This window comes from Giraffa tippelskirchi, chromosome 3 (genome assembly GCF_054371585.1).
Source record: "Giraffa tippelskirchi isolate mGirTip1 chromosome 3, T2T-mGirTip1v1.2.pri, whole genome shotgun sequence".
NCBI lineage: Eukaryota > Metazoa > Chordata > Mammalia > Artiodactyla > Giraffidae > Giraffa > Giraffa tippelskirchi.
In genome coordinates this window covers 49,145,719-49,169,847 of record NC_137277.1, presented here as the reverse complement: position 1 = coordinate 49,169,847, position 24,129 = coordinate 49,145,719, and the positions used below count along the sequence as shown (strand labels likewise).

At 41.4% G+C, this 24,129-nt stretch overlaps 2 protein-coding genes across 9 annotated transcripts in view; one reads left to right on the top strand and one right to left on the bottom strand.

The window, feature by feature from the left end:
* Positions 1-11,418, bottom strand: part of ACACA (acetyl-CoA carboxylase alpha) — a 277,322-nt gene extending 265,904 nt beyond the window's left edge. The window contains exon 1 of the mRNA XM_081584563.1: positions 10,770-11,418. The gene's annotated coding sequence lies outside the window, so the exon portion shown is untranslated. The remainder of the gene's footprint in view (positions 1-10,769) is intronic.
* Positions 11,419-11,459: 41 nt separating this feature from the next.
* TADA2A (transcriptional adaptor 2A) overlaps positions 11,460-24,129 on the top strand; it is a 44,466-nt gene continuing 31,796 nt past the window's right edge. For 2 of the 8 annotated variants that reach the window (XM_081584573.1, XM_081584569.1), the window contains exons 1-3: positions 11,460-11,485; positions 14,126-14,255; positions 23,481-23,587. In XM_081584573.1, coding sequence (XP_081440699.1) covers positions 14,231-14,255; positions 23,481-23,587 — 132 coding nt within the window. In that variant the 5' untranslated portion in view covers positions 11,460-11,485; positions 14,126-14,230. Of the gene's footprint in view, positions 11,855-14,102; positions 14,256-23,480; positions 23,588-24,129 lie in introns of all 8 variants that reach the window. The other 6 variants (XM_081584576.1, XM_081584572.1, XM_081584574.1 and 3 more) reach the window with 3 other exon arrangements.

Sequence of the window (24,129 nt, the reverse complement as noted above, 5' to 3'; positions counted from 1 at the left end):
CCATGTTTTAAGCGTACAATTCAACAGCATCGAGTGTATTCACATTGTTACACTACCATTGCACCAGCCATCCCCAGCGCTCTCTTCATCTCTCCAGTCTGAAGCTCTGTGCCCTTAAATTCTTAATTCTCCCAGGCATTGGCAACTACCATTCTACTCTTTGTCCCTATGAACTCAGCAACTCTAAGGACCTCGTATAAGTGGAATCCTAGGCGATGCTTGTCCTTTTGTGACTGGCTTATTACTTCACTTAGCGTAACGTCCTCAGGGTTCATCCGTGTGGTAGCAAGTGTCAGAATCTCCTTCCTTTTTAAGGCTGAATAGTACTTCATCGCGGAGAAGGCAATGGCACCCCACTCCAGTACTCTTGCCTGGGAAACCCCATGGATGGAGGAGCCTGGTAGGCTGCAGCCCATGAGGTCGCAAAGAGTTGGACATGACTGAGCGACTTCACTTTCACTTTTCACTTTCATGCACTGGAGGAGGAAATGGCAACCCACTCCAGTATTCTTGCCTGGAGAATCCCAAGGATGGAGGAGCCTGGTGGGCTGCTGTCTATGGGGTCACACAGAGTCGGACACGACTGACGTGACTTAGCAGCAGCAGCACATGGGATCTAGTTCCCTGATCAGGGATCAAACGTGGGCCCCTGCATTGGGAGCATGGAGTCTTAGCCACTGGACCACCAGGGAAGTCCCTAAAGCTTATCAATTTTTTTTTACAGATTTATTTATTTAGGCCATGTCACGTGGCTTGCAGGATCTGTTTCCTGACCAGAGATTGAACCCTGGGCCATGGCAGTGAAAGCACTGAGTCCTAACCACTGGACCACTAGGGAACTCTCAATATTTTTAAATTACATGGAAAGCACTATATTTTCAGTTATTTAGAGCCTATATGGTCTTTTTTAAATTAATAATTAATTAATTAATTAATTTGACTGGGTTGGGTCTTAGTTGTGTCATGTAGGATCTTTCATTGCAGTGCATGGACTCTATAGTTGTGGCTTGGGCTTAGTTGCCCTGAGGCATGTGGGGTCTAAGTTCCCCAACCAGGGATCAAATCCCCGTCCCCTTCATTGCAAGGTGGATTCTTACCCACTGGACCACCAGGGAAGTCCCTAGAGCCTAGAAGGTCTTAAGGCTCTGCTGACTGTGTCCCACTCCCCATCTTTACCATCACTTCTCTCTCTTCAGTCTACTCCCTTTCTAGGCTACGGGCTCTTCTTCTGTGTCTTACCTGTCGTTGTCACTCAAGTTTCTACTCTTCACCTTTCTTTTCTTTTTCTATTCAATGTGCTCAGACAATCAATCTCACCCTTTTCCAGGGCTCAAAACTCCCAGATTTGTGCTGATTTCCTAATCTGTGTCTCTGACCCAGATCTCTCCTTTAGCTTTTTATTTTTAATTTATTTTTGGTTGCACTGGGTCTTCGTTCCTGTGCGTGGGCTTTCTCAAGCATGGGACTACATGCTAGCTGCAGTCGCAGACTTCTCATTGCAGTGGCTGCTAGAGCACAGGCTCTAGGCACCAGGGCTTCAGTAGTTGCAGCTCATGGGCTCTGAGCACTGGCACAATAGTTGTGGCACATCAGCTTAGTTGCTCTGAGGCTTGAGGATTCTTTCCGGACCAGGAATTGAACCCATGTTCCCTGTACTGGGAGATGGATACTTAACCACTGGACCACCAGGGAAGTCCTCTCTTTTCGCTTTTGAATCTGCCTACTGAACATCACCTGTACAGCCTGCAAACACCTCAAACTCCATGTTTACAGAATAAGCCCGCCCCTTCCCACTTTGTGTCTGTTTTGCCCTATGGTCTCTCATTTGGTGAGCATTGCCATCATCCACCCAGTTACCCAAGCTGGACATGTGAGAATCATCTTTAATCCTACCAACTTACTTACTCCTCCCCACCCCACACTATTATTATTAACTATTACTATTTTAGACATAACACTCGACCTCTAGGATTTTAGCTTGCCAACCAGGGATCAAACTTGGGCCCATGGCAGCTGAGAGCACAGAGACCTAACTACAGAAGCACCATGGAATTCCCCTCAATTACTTCTTAAACACCTTAAATCCATTTACTTTTCCTCATCCCCATTCCAACCATTTTGTTCAAACCCTCATCATCTCTTACTTGGACTTCTGAAATTCCTGGTCTTTCCTCTTGCCACCTTTCAGTCCACATCACTGCCAGTGAGCTAGATCTAAAACCAGACTAGTTATTACCACTCCCCAACTCAAAATACCCTACTGGCTCGCCACAGCCTCTGGAGTAACATCCGAAGCCTGCTCTGGTCTGACCCCTGTGTACCTTGCAGCTTCACGGTCAATGGCTCTCCTTTCTTGCTCTCTGTACTCCAGTCACACAGACCAAACTGATCGTGCCATCTCATGCTTCTTTGGATAATTTGATTTGTTTGGAATTTCCTTCCCATTCTTCTCTAAGACTTAACTCATCACTTCCCAAAGACCTACCCCTTAATTCTCCCTAGAATTGGCCAATCTCTTCTTGGAGCCCTCAATGTACCTAGCACATCACTGTTACGGCACATATTACCTTGTATTGTAACTATCTGCTGCCCATCTCTCCACTGGACACCGAGCTTCTTTTTGAGGGCAGAGCCTGTTTTATTGTGTGTGTGTGTGTGTGTGTGTGTGTGTGTGTGTATGTGTGTGTGTATGTGTGTGCTTAGTCGCTCAGTCACTCTTCTGCAACTCCAGGGACTGTAGTCCACCAGGCTCTTCTGTCCATGTGATTCTCCAAGCAAGAATACTGGAGTGGGTTGCCATGCCCTCCTCCAGGGGATCTTTCCCACCCAGGGATCGAACCTGCATCTCTTAAGTCTCCTGCATTGGCAGGTGGGTTCTTTACCACTAGCGCCACCTGGGAGGCCCATATATATATGTGTATATATATAATGCTTAAAGTTTGTTGGCCAAGACTCTCTTCCTTGAATAGGCAGAAGAAAATCAGCTTCAACAGGTTCCAGTTCTTCCATTATCAACTAATCCCTCCCTCTTGAAGGCTGACTTCTCCCTTTGGACATGTGTACATATTCCATATTTCTAAAGAGCCATTCTATCTCCTAAAAAAAACAAACTTGACATATCTCTGCTGGGATGCATTACCTTCTGAGGTTGTATAAAGTCTAGAGGCTGGTAACAGAAGTCTGAACCTCTACTACGCTGCCTGCTTCCATTCTCTGAGCATCAATTTCTGCGCCAGTAAAAATGGGAGTAACGACACCTCCCTTAAGAGATTTTTAAGGACTGAAATGAGAAAGTATATACAAAGAACCTTGCACTGTGTGTGTGCTAAGTCGTGTCCAGCTCTTTATAACCCCATAGACAGTAGCCCATCAGGCTCCTCTGTCCATGGAATTTTCCAGGCAAGAATACTGGAATGGGTTGCCATTTCCTACTCCAGGGGATCTTCCTGACCCAGGAATCGAACTTGCATCTCTTGGGTCTCCTGCATTGGCAGGAGGGTTCTTTACCACTAGTGCCACCTAAGAAGCCCACAAAGAATCTTGCAAAGTAGCTATTTTTAGTGTCAGGTCAGGAGACAATACTGCTGTGTCATTTTGAAGAGTATGTTTGCAAAGAATCTTGCAAAGTAGCTATTTTTAGTGTCAGGTCGGGAGACAATACTACTGTGTCATTTTGAAGAGTATGTTTGTGTGTGTGTGAGTACATGATTTAATAGTAAAGGGCATCAGGGAAAACTGCTGTCCTTGGCATGATTATAGATTACATAAAATTAATAAAGTGAGCAAACACTAAAAAACATGTTTGGCTGTATAAAAATAACTGGTTAGACCATTTATGTAAACAGCTTAACATTTAAGGTTCAATTATCATGCAGCACAATAACAATTATATATATCATTAAATATGCATCAGATTAACCTTGTGAGTTTTATTTGATTACAGTAGTACTCTATAGAACATTTTTTAGTTAATTGCTTGTAATGCATAAGTCTGTTCACTATTTACATCAATTAAATGAGACAGAGCTCCTGAGTGTGTCCTACATTTGAGGTAAGCCTGGATTATCTATCCTTGATTGCAACTATACATTTGCCCTATGACCTGCAAGATAACGTACACCTTCTTTAGTTTTGTATAGTGGGGAAGATGCTAAAGAAGAAGGCAGAGAGACTTCCTTGGTGGTCCAGTGGTTAAGAATCCACCTGCAAATGCAGGGGACATGGGTTCGATCCCCGGTCTAGGAAGGTTCCACATGCCTCGGGGCAACTAAGCCCATGCACAACAACTATGGAGCCTTCACTCTCGAGCCTGAGAGCCACAACTACTCAGCCTAGGTGACACAGCTACTGAAGCCTGCGAGCTCTGAAGCTCATGCTCTGCAACCAGAGAAGCCACCACAATGAGAAGCCCGCACACCGCAACTAGAGAGGAGCCCCCGCTCTCCACAACTAGAGAAAGCCTATGTACAACAACAAAGACTTAGTGCAGCCAAAATAAATAACAACTTTTTAAAAAGGGCTTCCCTGATAGCTCAATTGGTTAAGAATCCGCCTGTAATGCAGGAGACTCCGGTTCAATTCCTGGGTTGGGAAGATCCGCTGGAGAAGGGATAGGTACCCACTCCAGTATTCTTGGGCTTCTCTTGTGGCTCAGCTGGTAAAGAATCTGCCCGCAATGCGGGAGACCTAGGTTTGATCCCTAGGTTGCGAAGATCCCCTAGAGAAGGGAAAGGCTACCCGCTCCAGTATTCTGGTTTGACTTTTGACTTTAAAAAGTCAAACTCATTACTAAATTGTTTTAAAAGAAAAAGAAGCAGGCAGAGAAAGAAAATTGTTTAATTGCTCAGTGTTTAAGAAACCTACAGGTTTCCAGTAGACAGTTCTTGATTCAAATAACGAAAATATTCCAATGCTGACCACTAGCCAACATAGCCTAAAACAACTTCTAAGCAAGTTCCAAGGTCATACTATGGAGCACTTTGGGAATTAAAATGAAAACCACAATTATAATTTATTTGACCCCCACCATGAACTAGGTACTATACATATACCATCATATCCTCATAAGAGTCTTATGAATTAGGCATTATTTTCATTTTATGTATGAGGAGAAAAGAGGCACAGAAAGGTAATAATTTGCCTAAATGCTTTAAGGTTGTCAAGGGTGGAACAGAATTCAAATTCAGGAAAGGCTTCTTTCCTGAAGCCTTCTTTCAAACTACATACCTTTTCAATTATATTAATTGGTTTCTAACAATTCATGTTTCAAACATTTACTCATTGGTTGCAAAAGAGTATAGACTGCCTGTCATCAAATTACACAGAACACTTTAGGAGTCTGTTTGGAAAGCCAAAAGGTGGAGGCCTTGTCCATCAGACTGAAAGGCATGCAGCTAGGCTGCCTAGTAGGCATTTAAAATTTTCCAGATAAACAAGAGTCATTCAGCAATAAGACATTCCTGGTTCACCCAACTTTTTAGATCCTACCCCAGACCTGCTGCTCCAAGAGACAGACATCCTATGCTTTGCAGAGATCAAAAAGAAGACAGGGAGGGAACTGCCTGCCAGTCCAAGGGTTAGGACTCGGCGCTCATACTTCCAGGGCCTGGATTCCACCCCTGACAGGAGAACTAAGATCCCACAAGCTACACAGTGTGGCCAAAAATTGAAACGTCAGTGAGGTGAGGAAGAGGCAGGAGAGATGGATAGCAAAGGGCTGCTGCTGCTGCTGTTAAGTCGCTTCAGTCGTGTCCGACTCTGTGCGACCCCATAGACGGCAGCCCACCAGGCTCCCCCGTCCCTGGGATTCTCCAGGCAAGAACACTGGAGTGGGTTGCCATTGCCTTCTCCAATGCATGAAAGGAAAAGTGAAAGTGGAGTTGCTCAGTTGTGTCTGACTCTTCAAGACCCTATGGACTGCAGCCTACCAGGCTCCTCTGTCCATGGGATTTTCCAGGCGAGAGTAGCAAAGGGCTAGATTCATCAAAATCAGGCTTAACGGCCCTGGGATTATGAAAATCCTAAAGCTTGCTAACTTTTTAGCTTGAATAGCCAGAGGGAGTTTATTAGTTACATTTGGACAGACATGATTTTAATTCTGGCTGTACTACCTAGGAACTGAAGGACTTAGGGTAAGAGGTTTTACCTCTCTGCGCCTCACTTTTCCTTATCTGAAGAATGGGTTGTAGTGGGGTCCTTAAGCAGAACTTGTCCCCTTCTTGTTCACCTTTGAGATCTCTGCATGAGTGCTAAGCCACTTCAGTCGTGTCTGCCTCTATGTGACCCTATGGACTGTAGCCCACCAGGCTCCTCTGTCCATGGGATACTCCAGGCAAGAATATTGGAGTGGGTTTGCCATGCCCTTCTTCAGGAGATCTGCCCAACCCAGGGATCAAAACCACGTCTCTTATGTCTCCTGCATTGGCAGGCAGGTTCTTTACTACTAGTGCCACCTGGGAACTTCAGGGTGTTCTTACTTATGCAGAAGCATCCCAGATACACCGCTGTGTAGAGAAACAACTATATGTAGACCTCACATTTCTTTAAGTAGATTAGCAAAAGTACTTCAATGCTTCCTCAGCAGACCGGTCATGGTTGAAGTTGATAAAGTGAGAAGAGCAGTCTAACAAGTGAGCCTAAATCAGGGACACGGAGAATACACTGGTGGTGGCGAAGTAGGAGCGGGGAGGAAAAGGGTAAGAGTGGGAGTTTGGGATTAGCAGATGTAAATTAGTATATATAGGATGGATAAATAACAAGGCCTTTCTGTATAGCAGAGAGAACTATATCCAATACTCTATGATAAAATGTAACAGAAAAGAATATGAAAAAGAGTGTATTTATGTATATATATGTGTAAATGAGTTACTTTGCTATACAACAGTGATTAACAACACTGTAATTCAACTATACTTCAATAAAAGTAGATTTAAAAAAAAAAGGGGGGGGTGACTTCCCCGGTGGTCTAATGGTTAAGAATCTGCCTGTGAAGGCAAGGGACACAGGTTCAATCCCTGGTCCTGGAAGATCCCACAAGCTGCAAGACAAACTGAGCCCGTGTGCCACAACTATTGAAGCCCTTGAGCCCTAGAGCCTGTGCTCCTCAACCACAGAAGTCACCATACTGAGAAGCCTGTGCACTGCAACGAACAGAAGCCTCCACTCTCTGCAACTACAGAAAATCCACCCGAAGCAACCAAGACCCAGCGCAGCCAAAAACTAATAATTTAAAAATTAATCAATTAAAAAAAATAAAAAAGCAATCTAGGAACCTCCGAGAAGGAATACTATTATTCCCTAACTCCTTTGACTATACTACTGCTGCTGCTAAGTTGCTGCAGTTGTGTCTGACTCTGTGCGACCCCATAGATGGCAGCCCACCAGGCTCCCCCACCCCTGGGATTCTCCAGGCAAGAACACTGGAGTGGGTTGCCATTGCCTTCTCCAATGCATGAAAGTGAAAGTGAAGTCGCTCAGTCGTGTCTGACTCTTAGCAACCCCATGGACTGCAGCCTACCAGGCTCCTCCATCCATGGGATTTTCCAGGCAAGAGTACTGGAGTGGGGTGCCATTGCCTTCTCCGAACTCCTTTGACTAGGGTGACCACAAAAGGAGAAAGATATGGAGAGATGGAGAAAATGGAAACAAGAGGATCAAAACGCTCCTGAATGGAAGAGGCAGCAACAGAGCCCGAAGAGGCTGGACCAGCCCTGAGCTCGGCCGTGGTGGAGTCAGTTTGTTGTTGTTGTTGTTCAGCTGTTAAGTCGTGTCCAACTCTTTGTGACCCCATGGACCGCAGCACGCTAGGCTCCTAGTGTGTGAACTTAAAGAGCTGAGCCCTAAGGAGCTGCAATCCCTGGGCTCAGGCCTTTGGTGGAGTGGAGCCCTCTCTACTGAGTGTATCACAGGAAACTCCTTGCCTTTAAGACACCTTGTAATTGGCATAGAGCTTTGCTCCCAGAACTAAATCTCTGGCTAATTTATATTGACCAGCACTATCTGAGTTTAAAGGGAAGGAAGTTGAAATGGAGAAAGCATGGCTAGATTTTTAGATGTTCTGTTTTTATCTATTTGTATACCACAATACAAACAGCCACCTTAGATACAGGAAAAACAAATATAAGAGGAGATCAAGTTTCTAGTCTTTCAGCACTCAGGACATGGTAACTAGAAATGACAGATCATCATTTTCATAGGGAGGAAGGTTCAGAAACTGCACTTTGGATTCTAACCACTGCGATTAAGTATTGGGAGAGGAGTTTGGGGCAGATTTTGGACTCAATCGATGGTAGCCACGTTACAGAGCCTGTTGGGAGGATGGAATTTTCCTTTGTTGGTATTTGAGTTCAAAAGTCAACCTCCTCAGTTAGTGAAGAATGGAAGGGCTTGGAGAAGGTGCTATTAGTCTGTCCTGAAGGTCACTCTTTAAAAATATTAGTTCAAAAAAAAATAAAAATAAAAATAAAAAAAAAAAATAAAAAAAAATAAAAATATTAGTTCAACAGGGACTGGTCTTAATATTATTAATGTAACTTTCTGTCTTCAAAAGGACAAGAGTTGTTTTTTTCAGGTTCCTTGACAGACAATGCTTAGTGAGGGGAATAACAAGGTACTGAGTTGTCTCTCCTAGGACAGGTTAAATACAGGGTGCATTGGAAGCATGTAAGAGGGGTACTAGATCCAGACTTGGGGAGGTCAGAAGAGACATACCTGAGGAAGTAAAGTCTAAGTTGAAGTGAAGGTACCTTAGCAAAGGAAACTTGGAAGTAGTGCCTGGGGGCAAAAGGAGGTACTTCCATCTGGTAGGAGAATGAAGTGTAAGATGGGGAAATGATGACAAAGAAAGAGAAAGACATTGGACCCTGAAGGGCCTTCTTCAAAGAGTGACCATATAATTTACTGTACAAACAGAGACACTTCTAAGGGTGAAATGCAATCTCACTAATTATATGGGAACAATAGGTATAAACCAGGACTGTTCTGAGCAAATCAGGACTTATCACCCTACTCAGAGTTCATGTTCAGGTGCGTGGCCCTCTGGTGAAAGCATACTGGACATTTCCTCTTTCTACCTTACACAATCTTTCTTTTGCCTGAGGACTTCATGCATGCCTTTACTTGCTCATTTTGCAAATATTTGTCCAAGAGGTTCTTCTGGGTGCTGAGGTTACAAAGAAAACCTACATCCAAAGAAACAATTCTAATACAGTTAAACCATTTTAGCCCTGGTCTCTCCTCTTAGCTTCATACTTATTTATGTCATTTCCATATGTAGGTTGCAAAACAGATCTGAAACAGAATCTTTCATTTCTCCTCCAAATTTGTGTTCTTCATGTTATAACTGATGCCACTGCAATGCTGAAGGCAGAAACTGAGAAAAGCACTGCTTTCATCACTGTTATCCTTCCCCTCACTATGCATTTAAAAAAGGATGCTTGAAAGGGCAATTTTAATGCTTCTACTATCTATTCTCCACACAACTGCCAGAGTGATTCTTTTTAAAACAAATCTGATAAACAATCCGCCTGCAATGCGGGAGACCTGGATTCAATCCCTGGATTGGGAAGATCCCCTGGAGAAGGGAAAGGCTACCCCACTGCAATATTCTGGCCTAGATAATCCCATGGACTGTATAGTCCATGGGGTCGCAAGGAGTAAGACAGGACTGAGCAACTTTCACTTTCACTAATCCAAGGCTGCAATTAAAACAAATCTTATGATTCCTTTGTTCTCAACCCTTCCATGGTATTCTGTCACATTCTAATAAAATCCAAAGTCCAACGTGGCTTACCAGATACATGATCCGGCTTCTGCCTATTTCCCAACTTTTTTCTCTAATTTCTAGCTTCTTCTCCAACATGCCAAGCAATCAGGGCTATTTTAATTGCCATTTCTTTTCTCCTAGAACAGTTTCTCTCTAGACATCCACACAGTTACCTCCCTCATTAATGGTTAGATTTCAGCTTATGATGTAGAGGCCTTTCTTGTCTGCCCCATCTAATACAGCATCATCCCATCACTCTTATCCCTTTGTCTTGATTTTTTAAAAAACCTGCCACATTATTGGGCATTAGCTATTACATAGTAATGTAGTTTATGTATTGCTTATTGTCAATCTCCCCCATTATTATATGAGGCAGAAACTTTTATTCACTGCTGAATTCCCAGCACGTACAACAGTGTTTTCTCATTAAATATTTGATTAATGAATGAATAAACATTTTCAGGATAAAGCATATGTAAAACGATTCTATATTTATTGACATGAAGCATAAAAAATATCTAAAAGAGTGTATAGCAAAATGTTAAATTACTTGGGGGGAGCTGGTTTTCACATTATTTTTGCTCATGCAAATATTCTTTTTTTTTTTTAGAATGAACTTGTATGACTCAGATACTAAAAAAAAATGAATAAAGAGGCCACGCTGGCAGAAAGTGTAAATGAATTCTATAAGAGGTTGGGCAAATTTATGAAAGAAAGACTTAAACAGATGTAGTAGCATAATGGTTAAGCTCAGCAACTGTTTGAATCCCCTTTCCATACGTGATCTAGCATGTGATCCCAAGTTATTCACAAGGCAGAGTCTAAAGGTTTTCACCTGGAAAATGGGGATGGAAACAAGGTGTGTCTACCCCACAAGGTTGTTTCTGAAGATTAAATGAGACCATGTTTGCAACCTCCTTTGTACACGCCTGGCATGCAGTAAATATCCAACAAATGGCAGCTATTATAATAATCAGTAGTAGTAACAAGAGATGTCGGGACATACCTAGCCCTCAAGATTGACATCAGAGTGGACCACCACATCCTCTCATCATTGCGCCTCAATCTGGGCCCCTGAAGCCCAAAGAAGGGATGGTTCTTTCCAAAGATGATAATTTCGACGTTCCAGGAGCATCTGAATCAAACGTACCCAGTGTACCCTTAAACCATTCAGGCAGTCTGATTAATCCACGAGCGGCACTGTAAGACCCAGCTTCGAGAGGCCACCCCCGCTCGCCGTCCTTGGGCCCAGGCGCTTAGCCTCGATCTCCTTCGAGGCTGTAACAAGGGTGGAAGTGCGAATGTCAGAAAACACAAAAGCGGGGCAGTACTGGCCCGCTCCGGCTCAGCGCGCTCTGGAGCGGATAAAACGGCGGCACCAGGCACTGGCCGGCCTGAGGCGACCAGCAACACGCCCTCAGGAAAAAGTAATTACTGGTCCCACTCAGAACTCGGGGAAGCGGCTCAGAGTCCCAGCCTCTCAGGCCTCTCTGCAAGAGGCCGGCGGCGGGCGCGCGGCGAGAGCCCCGGACGGGGGCCGAGCGGGGGGCGGCGGCAGGCGCGCCACCAGCGACGGAGCTTCGACGGCGGGGGCGAGGACTGGGCGGAGGCGGCGGGCGCGCGGCCCGCTCGCGCCTGCGCCGCCCGCGGGGAGCGCGCGCGCAGGCTCGGGCGCGCGCACGGCTGGCGTTTCCCTGGCGCCGAGGAGGGGAACGCGCTGAGGTGAGGCACGAGGCGCTGCGGAGCGGTTGTCCGCTGGCCGTGAGCCCCACTCGCGGGACGAGGTGGGAGGCGGGGACTGAGAGGGGCGGCCAGGTTGCGGGTGGGCTGCGGGCTGCGGGCCCCGGCGGCGTCAGGGGCGAGACGGGCGGGCGGGCATGAGGCGCGGGCCACGCCGCGCGGTGGGGGAGGGCGACGCGGGCCGGGACTGAGCCCTGGGGCCGCGCCCCGCCTCGAGCCCGGCGCGCCCCGCCCCCTGAACGGCCCGCTGGGTCCCCGCCGCGGCATTCCTGTCGCTGCTGCGGTGGAGCGCGAAATCCCGTTCTTAACAAAGGGCTGACGTGACCCCATGTTTTCAAATAGGGCTTCCAAGTAGGTATTTCGTATCTATAGAGCTGAGGTTGTCTGAGTCTCCAGTAAAATGACGCCCAAGATTATATAGTTAATGAGGGACCGAGTGAGGCTTCGAATCTTGTCTGCGAATCTCTTCCAAGCCTGCCCATGACCTCTGCACCACACCGAAGAGGAAAGGCTCTTCACGCCCCTTTCCTCCTCTTCCCAGTAACTTCTTGGACTTTGGCAAATGTTAACTTGGAGGTAGCACTCACCCTTTAGTGGATGTTAGCGTCAGAAATGTCTCCAGTGAAAAGAACGAAGTGGAGAAAGAATATTCCACTTACTGCAATGTTGTGCTTACAACATGGAGCATTTATGAGGCTATATACATCCTTTAGTTGACCATGTCTATTAATCTCTGTTGAAGTGACACTGCTGTTCACTAACTGTAAGACATTGTGTAAGTAATCTTTCAGTGCTTGTTTCCCTCCTTGAAAAACCTCCATGCCTCAGAAGATTGTAAGGATTCACAGATAATCCACATACAGTGGTGCCACAGTGTCTAGCTTATGAGAAAACTTCAGTAAATATTCGCCATTTGTGGCCCAGACGGTAAAGAATCTACCTGCAATGCAGGAGACCCGGATTCAGTCCCTGGGTGGGGAAGGTCCCGCGGAGAAGGGAATGGCAACCCACTCCAGTATTCCTGCCTGGAAAATCCCATGGACAGAGGAAACTGGTGGGCTACAGGCCCTGGGGTCGCAAAGAGTCGGACATGACTGAGCAACTAAGACATTATTTTGTTGCTGAGTGCATAATATCTCTTACTGAACTCGTGTTTCTTCAAACTTATTTTTCGGGTCTAGAGCAGAGGAAGAACCACTCCAACTCATCCTGAAAAAGACAAGTTCATGGACAGTGTTATCTGAGCGTTGTATACACTTAATGATGACTTATTCTAAGCTAAAACTGTCAGGTGAAAAGAGGCACTGTTGGAGAACTAAAGATAAACTAACCTTTTTGTAGAACTAATATTTATTTGTCCATTATTGTTGTTTAGTCACTAAGTCGTGGCAGACTCGAACCCATATCTCTGACATTAGCAGGCAGATTCTTTACCATTGAGCCACCTGGGAAGCCTTCATTTGTCCATTACATTTGTGTTTATTGAATTCTTTCTGCTTGGCACTATGTACCAAGTACTTTAAGGCATACAAATTTGTATTTGATGTGGTCCCTGCTTTCGTTAGTTTAGAAGTGGAAAAAATATGCATTCAGAAGTAATTCTCACAAAGGAGAATGTAAACAATGCCGAAGAAAAGAGAGAGAGAGATAAAGGGCTATGGGAGATTAGAAAGGGGGGATTTTTTTTTGACTTAGTGTGAAATAGGAGTTCATTTATGTCTTCAAAAAGGTGACTTGGCATATTGTACATACCTATTAAATATTTGTTCAGACTTCCCTAGAGATCCAATGGCTAAGACTGTGCTCCCAATACAGGGAGCCCAGGTTCAATTCCTAGTCAGGGACCTGGATCATGCAGGCCTCAACTAAGACCTAACACAATCAAATAAATAAATATAGGGGAAAAAAATTGTTCAAATAATAAATTAGTGAACAAAATGTATGTTGTAATAGATGGGATTCCCAAGTTTTCTAGTAATAGAAGTTCATTCAGATTAAAGTATTATTGGAAAGATAGAGAAATGAGAAAAAAATAAAAAAAGCTTCAACAGTTAGGCCACCCTTGGGAATAGGAATCCTGAAGAGCCAGATCTCATGGACCAGATTCTTTGGCTAGTGAATGACTGAGCTCCAACTACCCTCTGTCCTTGTGTATCTTACTCAATATTCAGGTTTCTGTAAGACCAGATCAGATTGCTTTAGCTGCTATGGAGGTGGAGGATAGAGTATTGCAATTCACAATCCCACCAAAGCCTTATGAAATGTGGGAGAGTCAGTTTTCCAAAGAATGGAGGACTAAGGAGACAAGTGATGCCAGGCAGAGAAAATCAGTTGTTCTTTATTAGAACTATGTAGCCTTTATAGAGGACTTAGTATGGGCCAGGCACTATGATATATTATTTATGTGCCTTTTGATATTTAACCCTCAACATCTCTAGGAAGTAGGTATGATTGTAGCGTGTCCATTTTACAGAGGAGGAAACAAGCTTATAGAAAGAAAATAATTTGCTCAGCCTTAACAAAGCTAGGATGTGGTACAATTGAGTACGTTGCATTATTTTCTCTTTATCTTGTCCCTGTGAATTATTTCCTTATCCAGGTGCCACTTCTGTTTGTTCACAGGGGGCGGTCATCAGCTTTGGTGTATGTGTTGGCAGGTTCTGAAATCTCTTTGAAGCAACTCAGACTAAAGAAGATCAGAGCAACAGAGTCTTTGCCAACTGGGAAATGGACCGATTGGGTTCCTTTAGCAGTAAGTACTACGGCAACAAGTCCCAGGTTAATATTCCTAGTAAACTAAAGTGGAAGTTGATCAAAGAAGAAAAATAAGTACTTTGAAGTTAAACAAAGCCATGTGAATCTGATCCTAAAAGAATAAGATATCAAATCAAAATAAAATCAACCAATAATACTGATTGCCCACTGAACACTTGACACAAACATATCACCCTAGGTCTTATAAGAAAACTAAGCTCAGGTGGACCATGCATAGTATGATTAACCCATAGTTCAACTAATAAAAGGAGTTGGAATTTAGCTTTAGAACCAATAACATATTTCAGGTGCCTTGGTAAGAAATAATGTCAGTGGTAGAATAAATGAAATGCTCCTACCCTCTGTTTTTAGCAGAACTTGTATTCTCAGAGTAAGCTACAGTGTAATAAGAGTGCAGAGAATTATGGAGTATGTGTGAAATAAATCCAGGGAGCCATAACTGTGGAGGGAAAAAAATATTACTTTTTCTCTGATTCTGAAGATAAGAGATTTGGCAGAAATAGAAATCCACTGTTAGATGTTAGTAGCATCCCAATGAGATGAATTAAAAAGGCACATTTGGAGTGTAGACTCCAGCGATTTCTTAAGGGGGAATCTAATTTGCTCACTCATCACACTGCCTATATAAATTTAGGACAGAGTGGAGTTTTCAGGCACATCTAGTTTAAATCTCATTTTATATACAAAGAAAACCTAAATGAATTATCCCATGCTGGGAGTGTTAACTGAAGCCAGTCTACCTTTTAAAAAATAATTTTTAAATTTTTAAAATAATTTATAAACAACTTTAAAAATTTGATCTGGAAATAATTTCAAACTCATAGGAAAGTTGGAAGAATAGTACAAAGAATCCCCATACACCTTTTGTAAACCTTATTTGCATATATTATCTCAATATAAATACACATTTACTTACATAAATATGTATGTACAAGTAAATATACTCCTTTTTCTTTTTTTTTTTTTTTTTACCCAGAATCATTTGAGGCTAAGGGACATACGTCATGGCCTTTACCCTCAAGTAGTTTAGTGTTTATTTCCTAAGACTAGAGATAGTCTGTTCTAACCTCAGTAGAGTTACAAACTTTTGTAAGATAACGTTGATAAGATATTTTTCTCTGACCCTCCATCTGTATTCCAGTTTTGTCAGCTGACTCAGTAATGTCGTTTATGGTGTGTTTTTTCCTCCCCATACAGGATACAGTCAGAGGTCATGTCTTGCATTAAGTTGCTATGTGTCTTAGTCTCCTTTAAACTAAAACATTTTCACAGCCTTTGTCTTTAGTGACTGACACTTTTGGGGAATCAGGCCCTTTCCTTCCTTTTTAAAAATAGAAGTGTCTCATTTGGGGTTTGTCTGGTCTTGCTCTGTCCCTCATTAGTGATATTAATTTTGAAAACCCAGTCAAGGTGTGCATTTAAGTTCTTCACCATATTTTTTTTTTCTCTTACATATAATAAGCAACCCATAAGGAGACAGTTTCTCAGAGCATAAAGTATTTTGTTCCTCATCAGAATTTCTCCCTAGTTGGCATCCATTGATGATTTTTGCATTTACTATGATGGTTACAAAATGGTTTTTTCCCCAGACCCAGCACTCTCTATATATTTATTAGTTAGCACTTAGCATTTTATTGTAGTCAAGAGACCTCTTGTTGCACTTATTTATTTAAGTATGGATGCGTGAATTGCTGCCTTTTCAATGATTTATAATTCATTATCATACTTAGTTATTCTGGTCCTCAGATTGTCCTGATTTGCCCGCTGTGAGTCCCTTCAGGGTGTCTCTTGCAGCCTTGTGACTTGCCCCCACCCTCCATCACTTTTTTGAGCATCTCCTTACTTTTTGGTATGGCTACACGTTTCAGGTGCATCTTACCTCCCATCACCCAGCCCTGGAATTAGCCACTTCTCTCAGGAGTCCTTGGTCCTTTTAGAGAGGAATGATATTAGAAACCAAGATCTGGTCATTGCTTATTGCTGCTAGAGTGTGTTGGCATCTTGGCTTTTTTGGCGCACAGAGCTCAGAAATATATGTGCATATATGCTATAAACATATATACCAATATGTATATTCACATATACTTGTATATACCTATAGATAACACTTTTTAAGAAATCATGAGTTCACATTGATAACCTCCAGTTCATCTTTATAGGTTTTTTTCTTATTTTGTGTCCTTTCATCAGTGAAAACCCTGGCTCCCAAAACATCAGCACATTTGCTCAGTCTTTTAATACATCCAAAATTATTTCAGAATTGTTTTGTGGGTACCACTACATAAAGCAGACCTACTTCAACAAATTCAGGATTTGTTTACAATTCTCTGCATCACCCAATACTGAAGATCTGTTGTTAAATATTCATAAGTTACTTGGATTGGGTCTTCTTATTTCCCCTTCTCATTGTGGTTACAGTATTCTTTTGAAATTCTTTTGGGTTTATCTGTTTGTTCTGCTTTCAGTTTTTCCTTCCCATATTTACTGATTAATTTTTTAATTTGTAGGACATAAATATACTCCCAAAAGTCAAAACTATGGAGATTTTATATATATATATATATATATATGTATGTATGTATGTATATATAATTGTTACTCCTTATGTCTCTTCTACTCCATTCCATTCCCCCTCATTCAGCCCTTCATAGGTTTCCAGCTTCACTGTTTTCTAGTTTATCTGTCCTTTATTTCTTTTCACAAAGACAAATAGACATGTATATGTATATTTTTAAAATTTATTTTTAATTGGAAGATAATTGCTTTACAATGTACTGTTGGTTTCTGCCATACATCAGCATGAATCAGCCATAGGTATACATATGTCCCCTCCCTCTTGAACCTTCCTCCCACCCCATCACACCCCTCTAGGTTGTCACAAAGCACCAGTTTGAGCTCCCTGTGTTGTATAGCAACTTCCCATTAGCTATCTGTTTTACATATGATAATGTATATATTTCAGTGCTACATTCTCAATTTGTCCCACCCTCTCCTCCATCCATAAGTCTCTTGTCTCTATGTCTGAGTCTCTATTCTTGCCCTGCAAATAGGTTCATCAGTACCATTTTTCTAGATACCATGTATATACATTAATATACAATATTTGTTTTTCCGTTTCTGACTTACTTCACTCTTTGTAACAGGTTCTTAGGTTCATCTACCTCACTAGAACTGACTCAAATTTGTTCCTTTTTATGGCTGAGTAATATTCCATTGTATATATGTACCACAACTTCTTTATCCATTCATCTGTCCATGGACATCTGGGTTGCTTCCATGTCCTATCTGTTGTAAATAGTGCTTCAGTGAGCATTGGGGTTCATGAAATGAATATATTTGTGTTTTTCCTAATTTCTTACTGTAAAGATAGCATACTATCTATCTTTGCATCTTTTTTTTCCTATTTAATAGTATCTCCTGGAAATACTATATTACTTTATATGGAGTTTTTTTTTTATAGTTGTGTACTACTCCATTATGTGGATATATCATAGTTTGATCAACTTCTGTCCATTGCTTGGACATCAATATAGATTTTTGCAGTTACAAATAATATTCTAATGCATAACCTTGTATTGTTGGAGGAGTATATTCAGGTAAATTGTTAGAAGTGGAATTCCTGTGTCCAAAGATAAATGGATAATTCAGTTCAGTCGCTCAGTCATGTCCGACTCTTTGCAACCCTATGAATCGCAGCACGCCAGGCCTCCCTGTCCATCACCAACTCCCAGAGTTTACTCAAACTCATGTCCATCGAGTCGGTGATGCCATCCAGCCATCTCATCCTCTGCCATCCCCTTCTCCTCCTGCCCCCAAGTCATCCCCTTCTCCTGCCCCCAATCCTTCCCAGCATCAGGGTCTTTTCCAATGAGTCAACTCTTCACATGAGGTGGCCAAAGTATTGGAGTTTCAGCTTCAACATCAGTCCTTCCAGTGAACACCCAGGACTGATCTCCTTTAGGGTGGACTGGCTGGATCTCCTTGCAGTCCAAGGGACTCTCAAGAGTCTTCTCCAACACCACAGTTCAAAAGCATCAATTCTTCAGCGCTCAGCTTTCTTCACAGTCGCAACTCTCACATCTATACACGACTACTGGAAAAACCATAGCCTTGACTAGATGGAACTTTGTTGGCAAAGTAATGTCTCTGCTTTTTAATATGCTATCTAGGTTGGTGATAACTTTCCTTCCAAGGAGTAAGTGTCTTTTAATTTCATGGCTGCAGTCACCATCTGCAGTGATTTTGGAGCCCCCAGAAATAAAGTCTGACACTGTTTCCACTGTTTTCCCATCTATTTCCCACGAAGTGATGGGACCAGATGCCATGATCTTAGTTTTCTGAAGGTTGAGCTTTAAACCAACTTTTTCACTCTCCTCTTTCACTTTCATCAAGAGGCTCTTTAGTTCTTCTTCACTTTCTGCCATAAGGATGGTGTCATCTGCATATCTGAGGTTATTGATATTTCTCCCACAATCTTGATTCCTGCTTGTGCTTCTTCCAGCCCAGCGTTTCTCATGATGTACTCTGCATATAAGTTAAATAAGCAGGTGACAATATACAGCCTTGACGTACTCCTTTTCCTACTTGGAACCAGTCTGTTGTTCCATGTCCAGTTCTAACTGTTGCTTCCTGACTTGCATACAGGCTTCTCAAGAGGCAGGTCAGGTGATCTGGTATTCCCATCTCTTTCAGAATTTTCCACAGTTTATTGTGATCCACACAGTCAAAGGCTTTGGCATAGTCAATAAAGCAGATATTTAGATACTGCTAAATTCCCTTATATAGAAGTTGTGCCATTTTGCATTTCCATAGGCAATATATGAAGATGCCTATTTCCCCACAGCTTGTTGAGAAACTATATTATCAAGCTTTTGAATTTTTGCCAGTCTGGTGGGTGAGTACTTTCTGTAGATTGCTCTTATTATGAGTGAAGTTGAATGTCTTTTCATCTTTAAGATCCATATTCATCTCTCTTTTTCTTAATTATGTCTTCATGACTTTGACAGTAGGATTTTTGGTTCTTTTTTTTCCTTTCAGTTTTTTTTTTTTAATTATTTTGGCTGAGCTAAGTCTTTGTTGCTTTTCTTGGGCTTTCACTAGTTGCAGCAAGTGGAGGCTACTCTTTGTTGTGGTGCACAGACTTCTCATTGCTGTGGTTCTTTTGTTGTAGAGCACAGGCTCTGTAAGTATGGGTTTCCAGAAGTTGCAGCATGTGGGCCTGTAGTTGTGGCACATGGAAACTTCCTGGCCCAGGGATCGAACCCATGACCTCTGCATTGGCAGGCAGATTCTTATCAAGTGTGCCACCTGGAAAGTTCCTTTCTCTCAGTTTTTAAAGGTTCTTTCTACGTTAAGGATGTTAGCCCTTTGTCTATGATATATTTACAAATATTTTCTTCTAGTTTATTTTCTTTCTGTATTTACTTATTTTTTTTTGCCAAAAAAGAGATTTTTGTTTATTTTGTTTATGTAGTCAAATTTATTACTCTTTTATTGCCTCTGGATTTTGAATGATAGTTAAAAAAAGTCTTTCCCTCCTCCTAGGTTACAGAAAAGTTCTGGAATCCTTTGTGAAGGATAGTTTGGCTATATGCATCAGAAACCTTCTGCATACTTAACAGTTGTAGCTATAGGGAAATAGAAATCCTGAGGAACAAAATGTGAAATGTTATATATTAGGTTGGTCCAAACATAATTGAAGTTTTAGACCATAAATTTTAAATCATTATAGCTAGGCTCAAAGTTGTCTTTATTAATCAGAATAGGAAGCATTGCAATCAACATAATTTTGCCAACAAGAAATAAGTTTATTCTTACAGTGTAAAAATCCATGTTTCGAGATTCAACAAACTCTTGGAAAGGAAAGCATCTTCTGCCTCCTGCTGGTTATGAAAACATTTTCCCTGCAAAAAGTTGTCAAGATTCTTAAAGAAGTGGTAGTCAGTTGGCAGGAGGTCAGGTGAATATTGCAGATGAGGCAAAACTTCATAGCCCAATTCGTCCAGCTTTTGAAGCCTTGGTTGTGCAACATGCAGTCAAGGCATTGTCATGAAGAAGAATTGAATCCTTCCTGTTGACCAATACCAGGCATTTTAGTTTTTGGTGCATTTCATCAGAAAACTTAGCATACTTCTCAGATGTAATGGTTTTGCTGAGATTCAGAAGGCTAGTGGATCAGACTGGCAGCAGACCACCAAACAGTGATCATGATCTTTTTTGGGTGGGAGTTTGGCTTTGGGAACTGCTTTGGAGCTTCTTCTTGGTCCAGCCACTGAGCTGGTTGTTGCTGGTTGTCGTATGCAATCCACTTTTCGTTGCATGTCACAGTCTAATCAAGAAATGGTTTGTTGCATAGAATAAGAGAAGACGACACTTCAAAATGATGATTTTTTTTATTTCAGTCAGCTCATGAGGCACACACTTATCAAGCTTTTTCACTTTTCCAATTTGTTTCAAATGCCAAACGACCATAGAGTGGTCGACATTGAGTTCTTCAGCAACTTCTTGTATATCTGTAAGAGGATCAACTTTGCTGATGGCTCTCATTTGGTTGTTGAGTTCCGATAGCCAGCCACTGTGCTCCTCATCTTCAAGGCTCTTGTTTCCTTTGCAGAACTTCTTGAACCACCACTGCACTGTATGTTCATTAGCAGTTCCTGGGCCAAATGTGTTGTTGATGTTGCACATTGTCTCTGCTGCTTTACAACCCATTTTGAACTTGAATAAAAAAATCACTTGAATTTGTTTCTTATCTATTATTTCTATAGTCTTAAATAAATATAAAATAAACAGCAAGTATTAAGTCATTAGCAAAAAACATGAAGCAAGAAATGTGCATTAAAATGTTGTATAACATAACCACATTTATTTAAGAATATATTCCAATATCAAATGGCAAGTTTCAGTAGTGCAAAACTGTAGCTACTTTTGCACCAACCTAATGTATAGGAACGTTGACTTCAGCATTTTTTATAATAGTGAAAAATTGGAAACAACATAAATGCCTAAAGTAGGGAACTGGTTAGACTAGTGGTTCTCAATCTTATGAGACTCAGTGTTTGATTTTTATGTTTTTAAAGCCTCTTTTACTGTTTGGAAATGAAATGCATAGATAACATATCTATGCCCATGATTTCAAAGAAATAAAAATAACGCCCTAACTATACTATAAAGGATAAATAGAAGAAGTAATATTTAATAAAGTAATGTAATTTATAACAAAATAATAGCTATCTCAATATGTTTAGTCATTACAGTGGAAGACATAATGCCTTAGTAGTCAGATGCTTGTATTCATATGTTGAATCACTGTGCATATTACAACTACAAATGCACAGTGATTCACGCATATTGCATTGGTGATTCAGAAATACCACAACTTGAGTTAAGTCTTAGTAAAATTCTGAACAAAACAAGATAAAATCTCCTCTTGAAGAAATGCAGCTGCCTTCCTGGAAAATTCAGTACATGTCAGAACGATCAGAAACATTTTGTCTTATGTGTAATTAGGTTTCAGGTCATGTAATTATGAATAAATTTTCACCTACTTGAACACCTGGTGGGACATTTGAAAGTTGTGCAGTAGACAGGCCAGTTCTCTGGTGTGTGGTAATATCTTGAGTGGTGTAAGATGTCTAGCATCCCTGGTCCCTGCCTGGTAAGTGCAGTAGTGCTCCCTAGTGATTATGGCAACAAGAAAGCATCTCCTCAGATTTACACAATGCTTTCCTAGGAGGCAGTTGAAAACCACTAGGTTAGGTAATTGATATACTGGAATATTATTCATCCATTAAAAAGAATGAGGGAAATCTATGTGCACCATCATTATAGATGTTGAGAATATATTGTCAAGTGAAAAAAAACAGGCTGTAAAACATCATCTGTGGTATCTCACTTTTGTTAAATATATACACATACAAGGAAGAAGGGCTGGAAATCAGAATGTTAATAGAGATGACATTCTTTTCTTGTCTAAAATTTTTAAAACTATCAGTTGGATTGTTTTTTGTAAAACAATTACTTCTTGACACAAGAGTTTAAAAACTATCTAGGTCAGTCACTGGTCAATTTTTTTGTTATCATTGTTGAAGAAAGTTTGAGGAAAGAAAAACATCATTAAAAGGATGTGAAGAAGAAGGTAATTTGATAAAAATTGACATTTACTATAAAATCATTTTTGTTTTAAATGGGAGAAATGGGGTAGTTTCTGTTCCAAATATTTACTTTGAAGCTATGGCCAGAAAGGTTACCTTTCTTTCCTCTGTCACCTTTTTACAGGTCATCATTTAGAAACAAAAGAAAAGAATAATAATCACCACTTAAAGGAGGGAAAGGTGCCTTGAAGAGTGTTTCTTGTATTTTAGGAAGAAACATTCTATTACAGAATGTGAGAAATGTATGCCCCAGGCCAAACAGATGAAATCCCTTCTCTACCTTCAAAGCCTGTGTTCTTAGATTCCTGTGGATCACAGAGAACAACTCTGCTAGGTTGCCCTGACTCGAGAGTGGTAGAATTTGGGGCAGCCAGGGACACACATGTATGCGTTTTTATAACTTTGGAGGGTTTGGATTGTACTCCTTGCCTTGGTATTTCAGGGATAGTACTGTCATTGGAACTGGAGGAAGGTCTGTTCTGTTCTCTGCTTACTGTGGGAGAAAGGGAGGGAGCTGTCCTATCTTTAACTCCCAACTCAAGTATAAATTAGTACATCCCAAGGTGTATAATTAAAGAGTTTTTGCCCCCGACTTTTTATTACGAAAAATTTCAAACTTGTAGAGAACTTGAAACAACAGTACAGTGATTACTTGTAGCCCATTACCCAGATAGAGCAGTTATTAACGTTTTGTCAGATGGGCTTTATCTGTAACTGTGTATGTCTTAGGTATGTGACATTATTTTCCCATGGGAAAATAAATTGTGGGCATTATGAGACTTCCAGTTAAAACTTGTGTTTGTTTCTCTGCAGGTGCCATATCTACTTAAATGCTTGAAATAGTAGGTACTATAGGAAGGAACAAAGCTGCCCTGAAATAAAAAGGAACATCATTTTTGTGTTTTCTTATTTGGAATGAGCTCATCTTATCTCCGTGAACTTTTCAGCACAGTGTATTACCTTGTGTAATCATTTGCAGATTTCTGGCTTCTTGTGCTGAAGATAGTCATATGGTGTTTTAAAGCTAGTAATTTTTCTTTATGTTCTAGATGATCCCTCTGATAAGCCACCTTGCCGAGGCTGTTCCTCCTACCTCATGGAGCCTTATATCAAGTGTGCAGAATGTGGTCCACCTCCTTTTTTCCTCTGCTTACAGGTAACTCATTAAGGGGAAGCTTGCCTAGTTTTATGGGCACAGTAAATTCAGTGATGACTGTCAGTTGCTCAGAAGGACTGTACCTTGTTAAATCTATTTTTTCTAGTCAATCTTTAATTACACATTTTACCAGTGAAAAATTGGAGAACAGAGCAAGATGGATGAGATGGCCTGTTGAATATTCCACCTCCTCCTGTGTCAACCTAATGCTGTTTTTGCCAGTAGATTTCAAGTATTGGGACTACAGGAAATAGAATTGGAGGATTATTCCTTTTGATACTACCTGTGACACTGTTTTTTATCTTATTGAAGAGTGGTTTGGGCAGGTGACAAACAAAGGAACAAAGTGTTTTGTCGGTGATAGTAATAGCAGTACTGATAAGTGCTTACTCTGTGCCAGGCTCTATTTTAAGTACTTTGCATGAATTAACTTTTAAATCATCACTGCAGCCCTAGGAAGTAAGTAGTGATTAGTACTCCCATTTTATAGAGGAAACTCGGCCAAAGAAAGGTTAAGTAATTACTTCAAGGTCACACAGCAA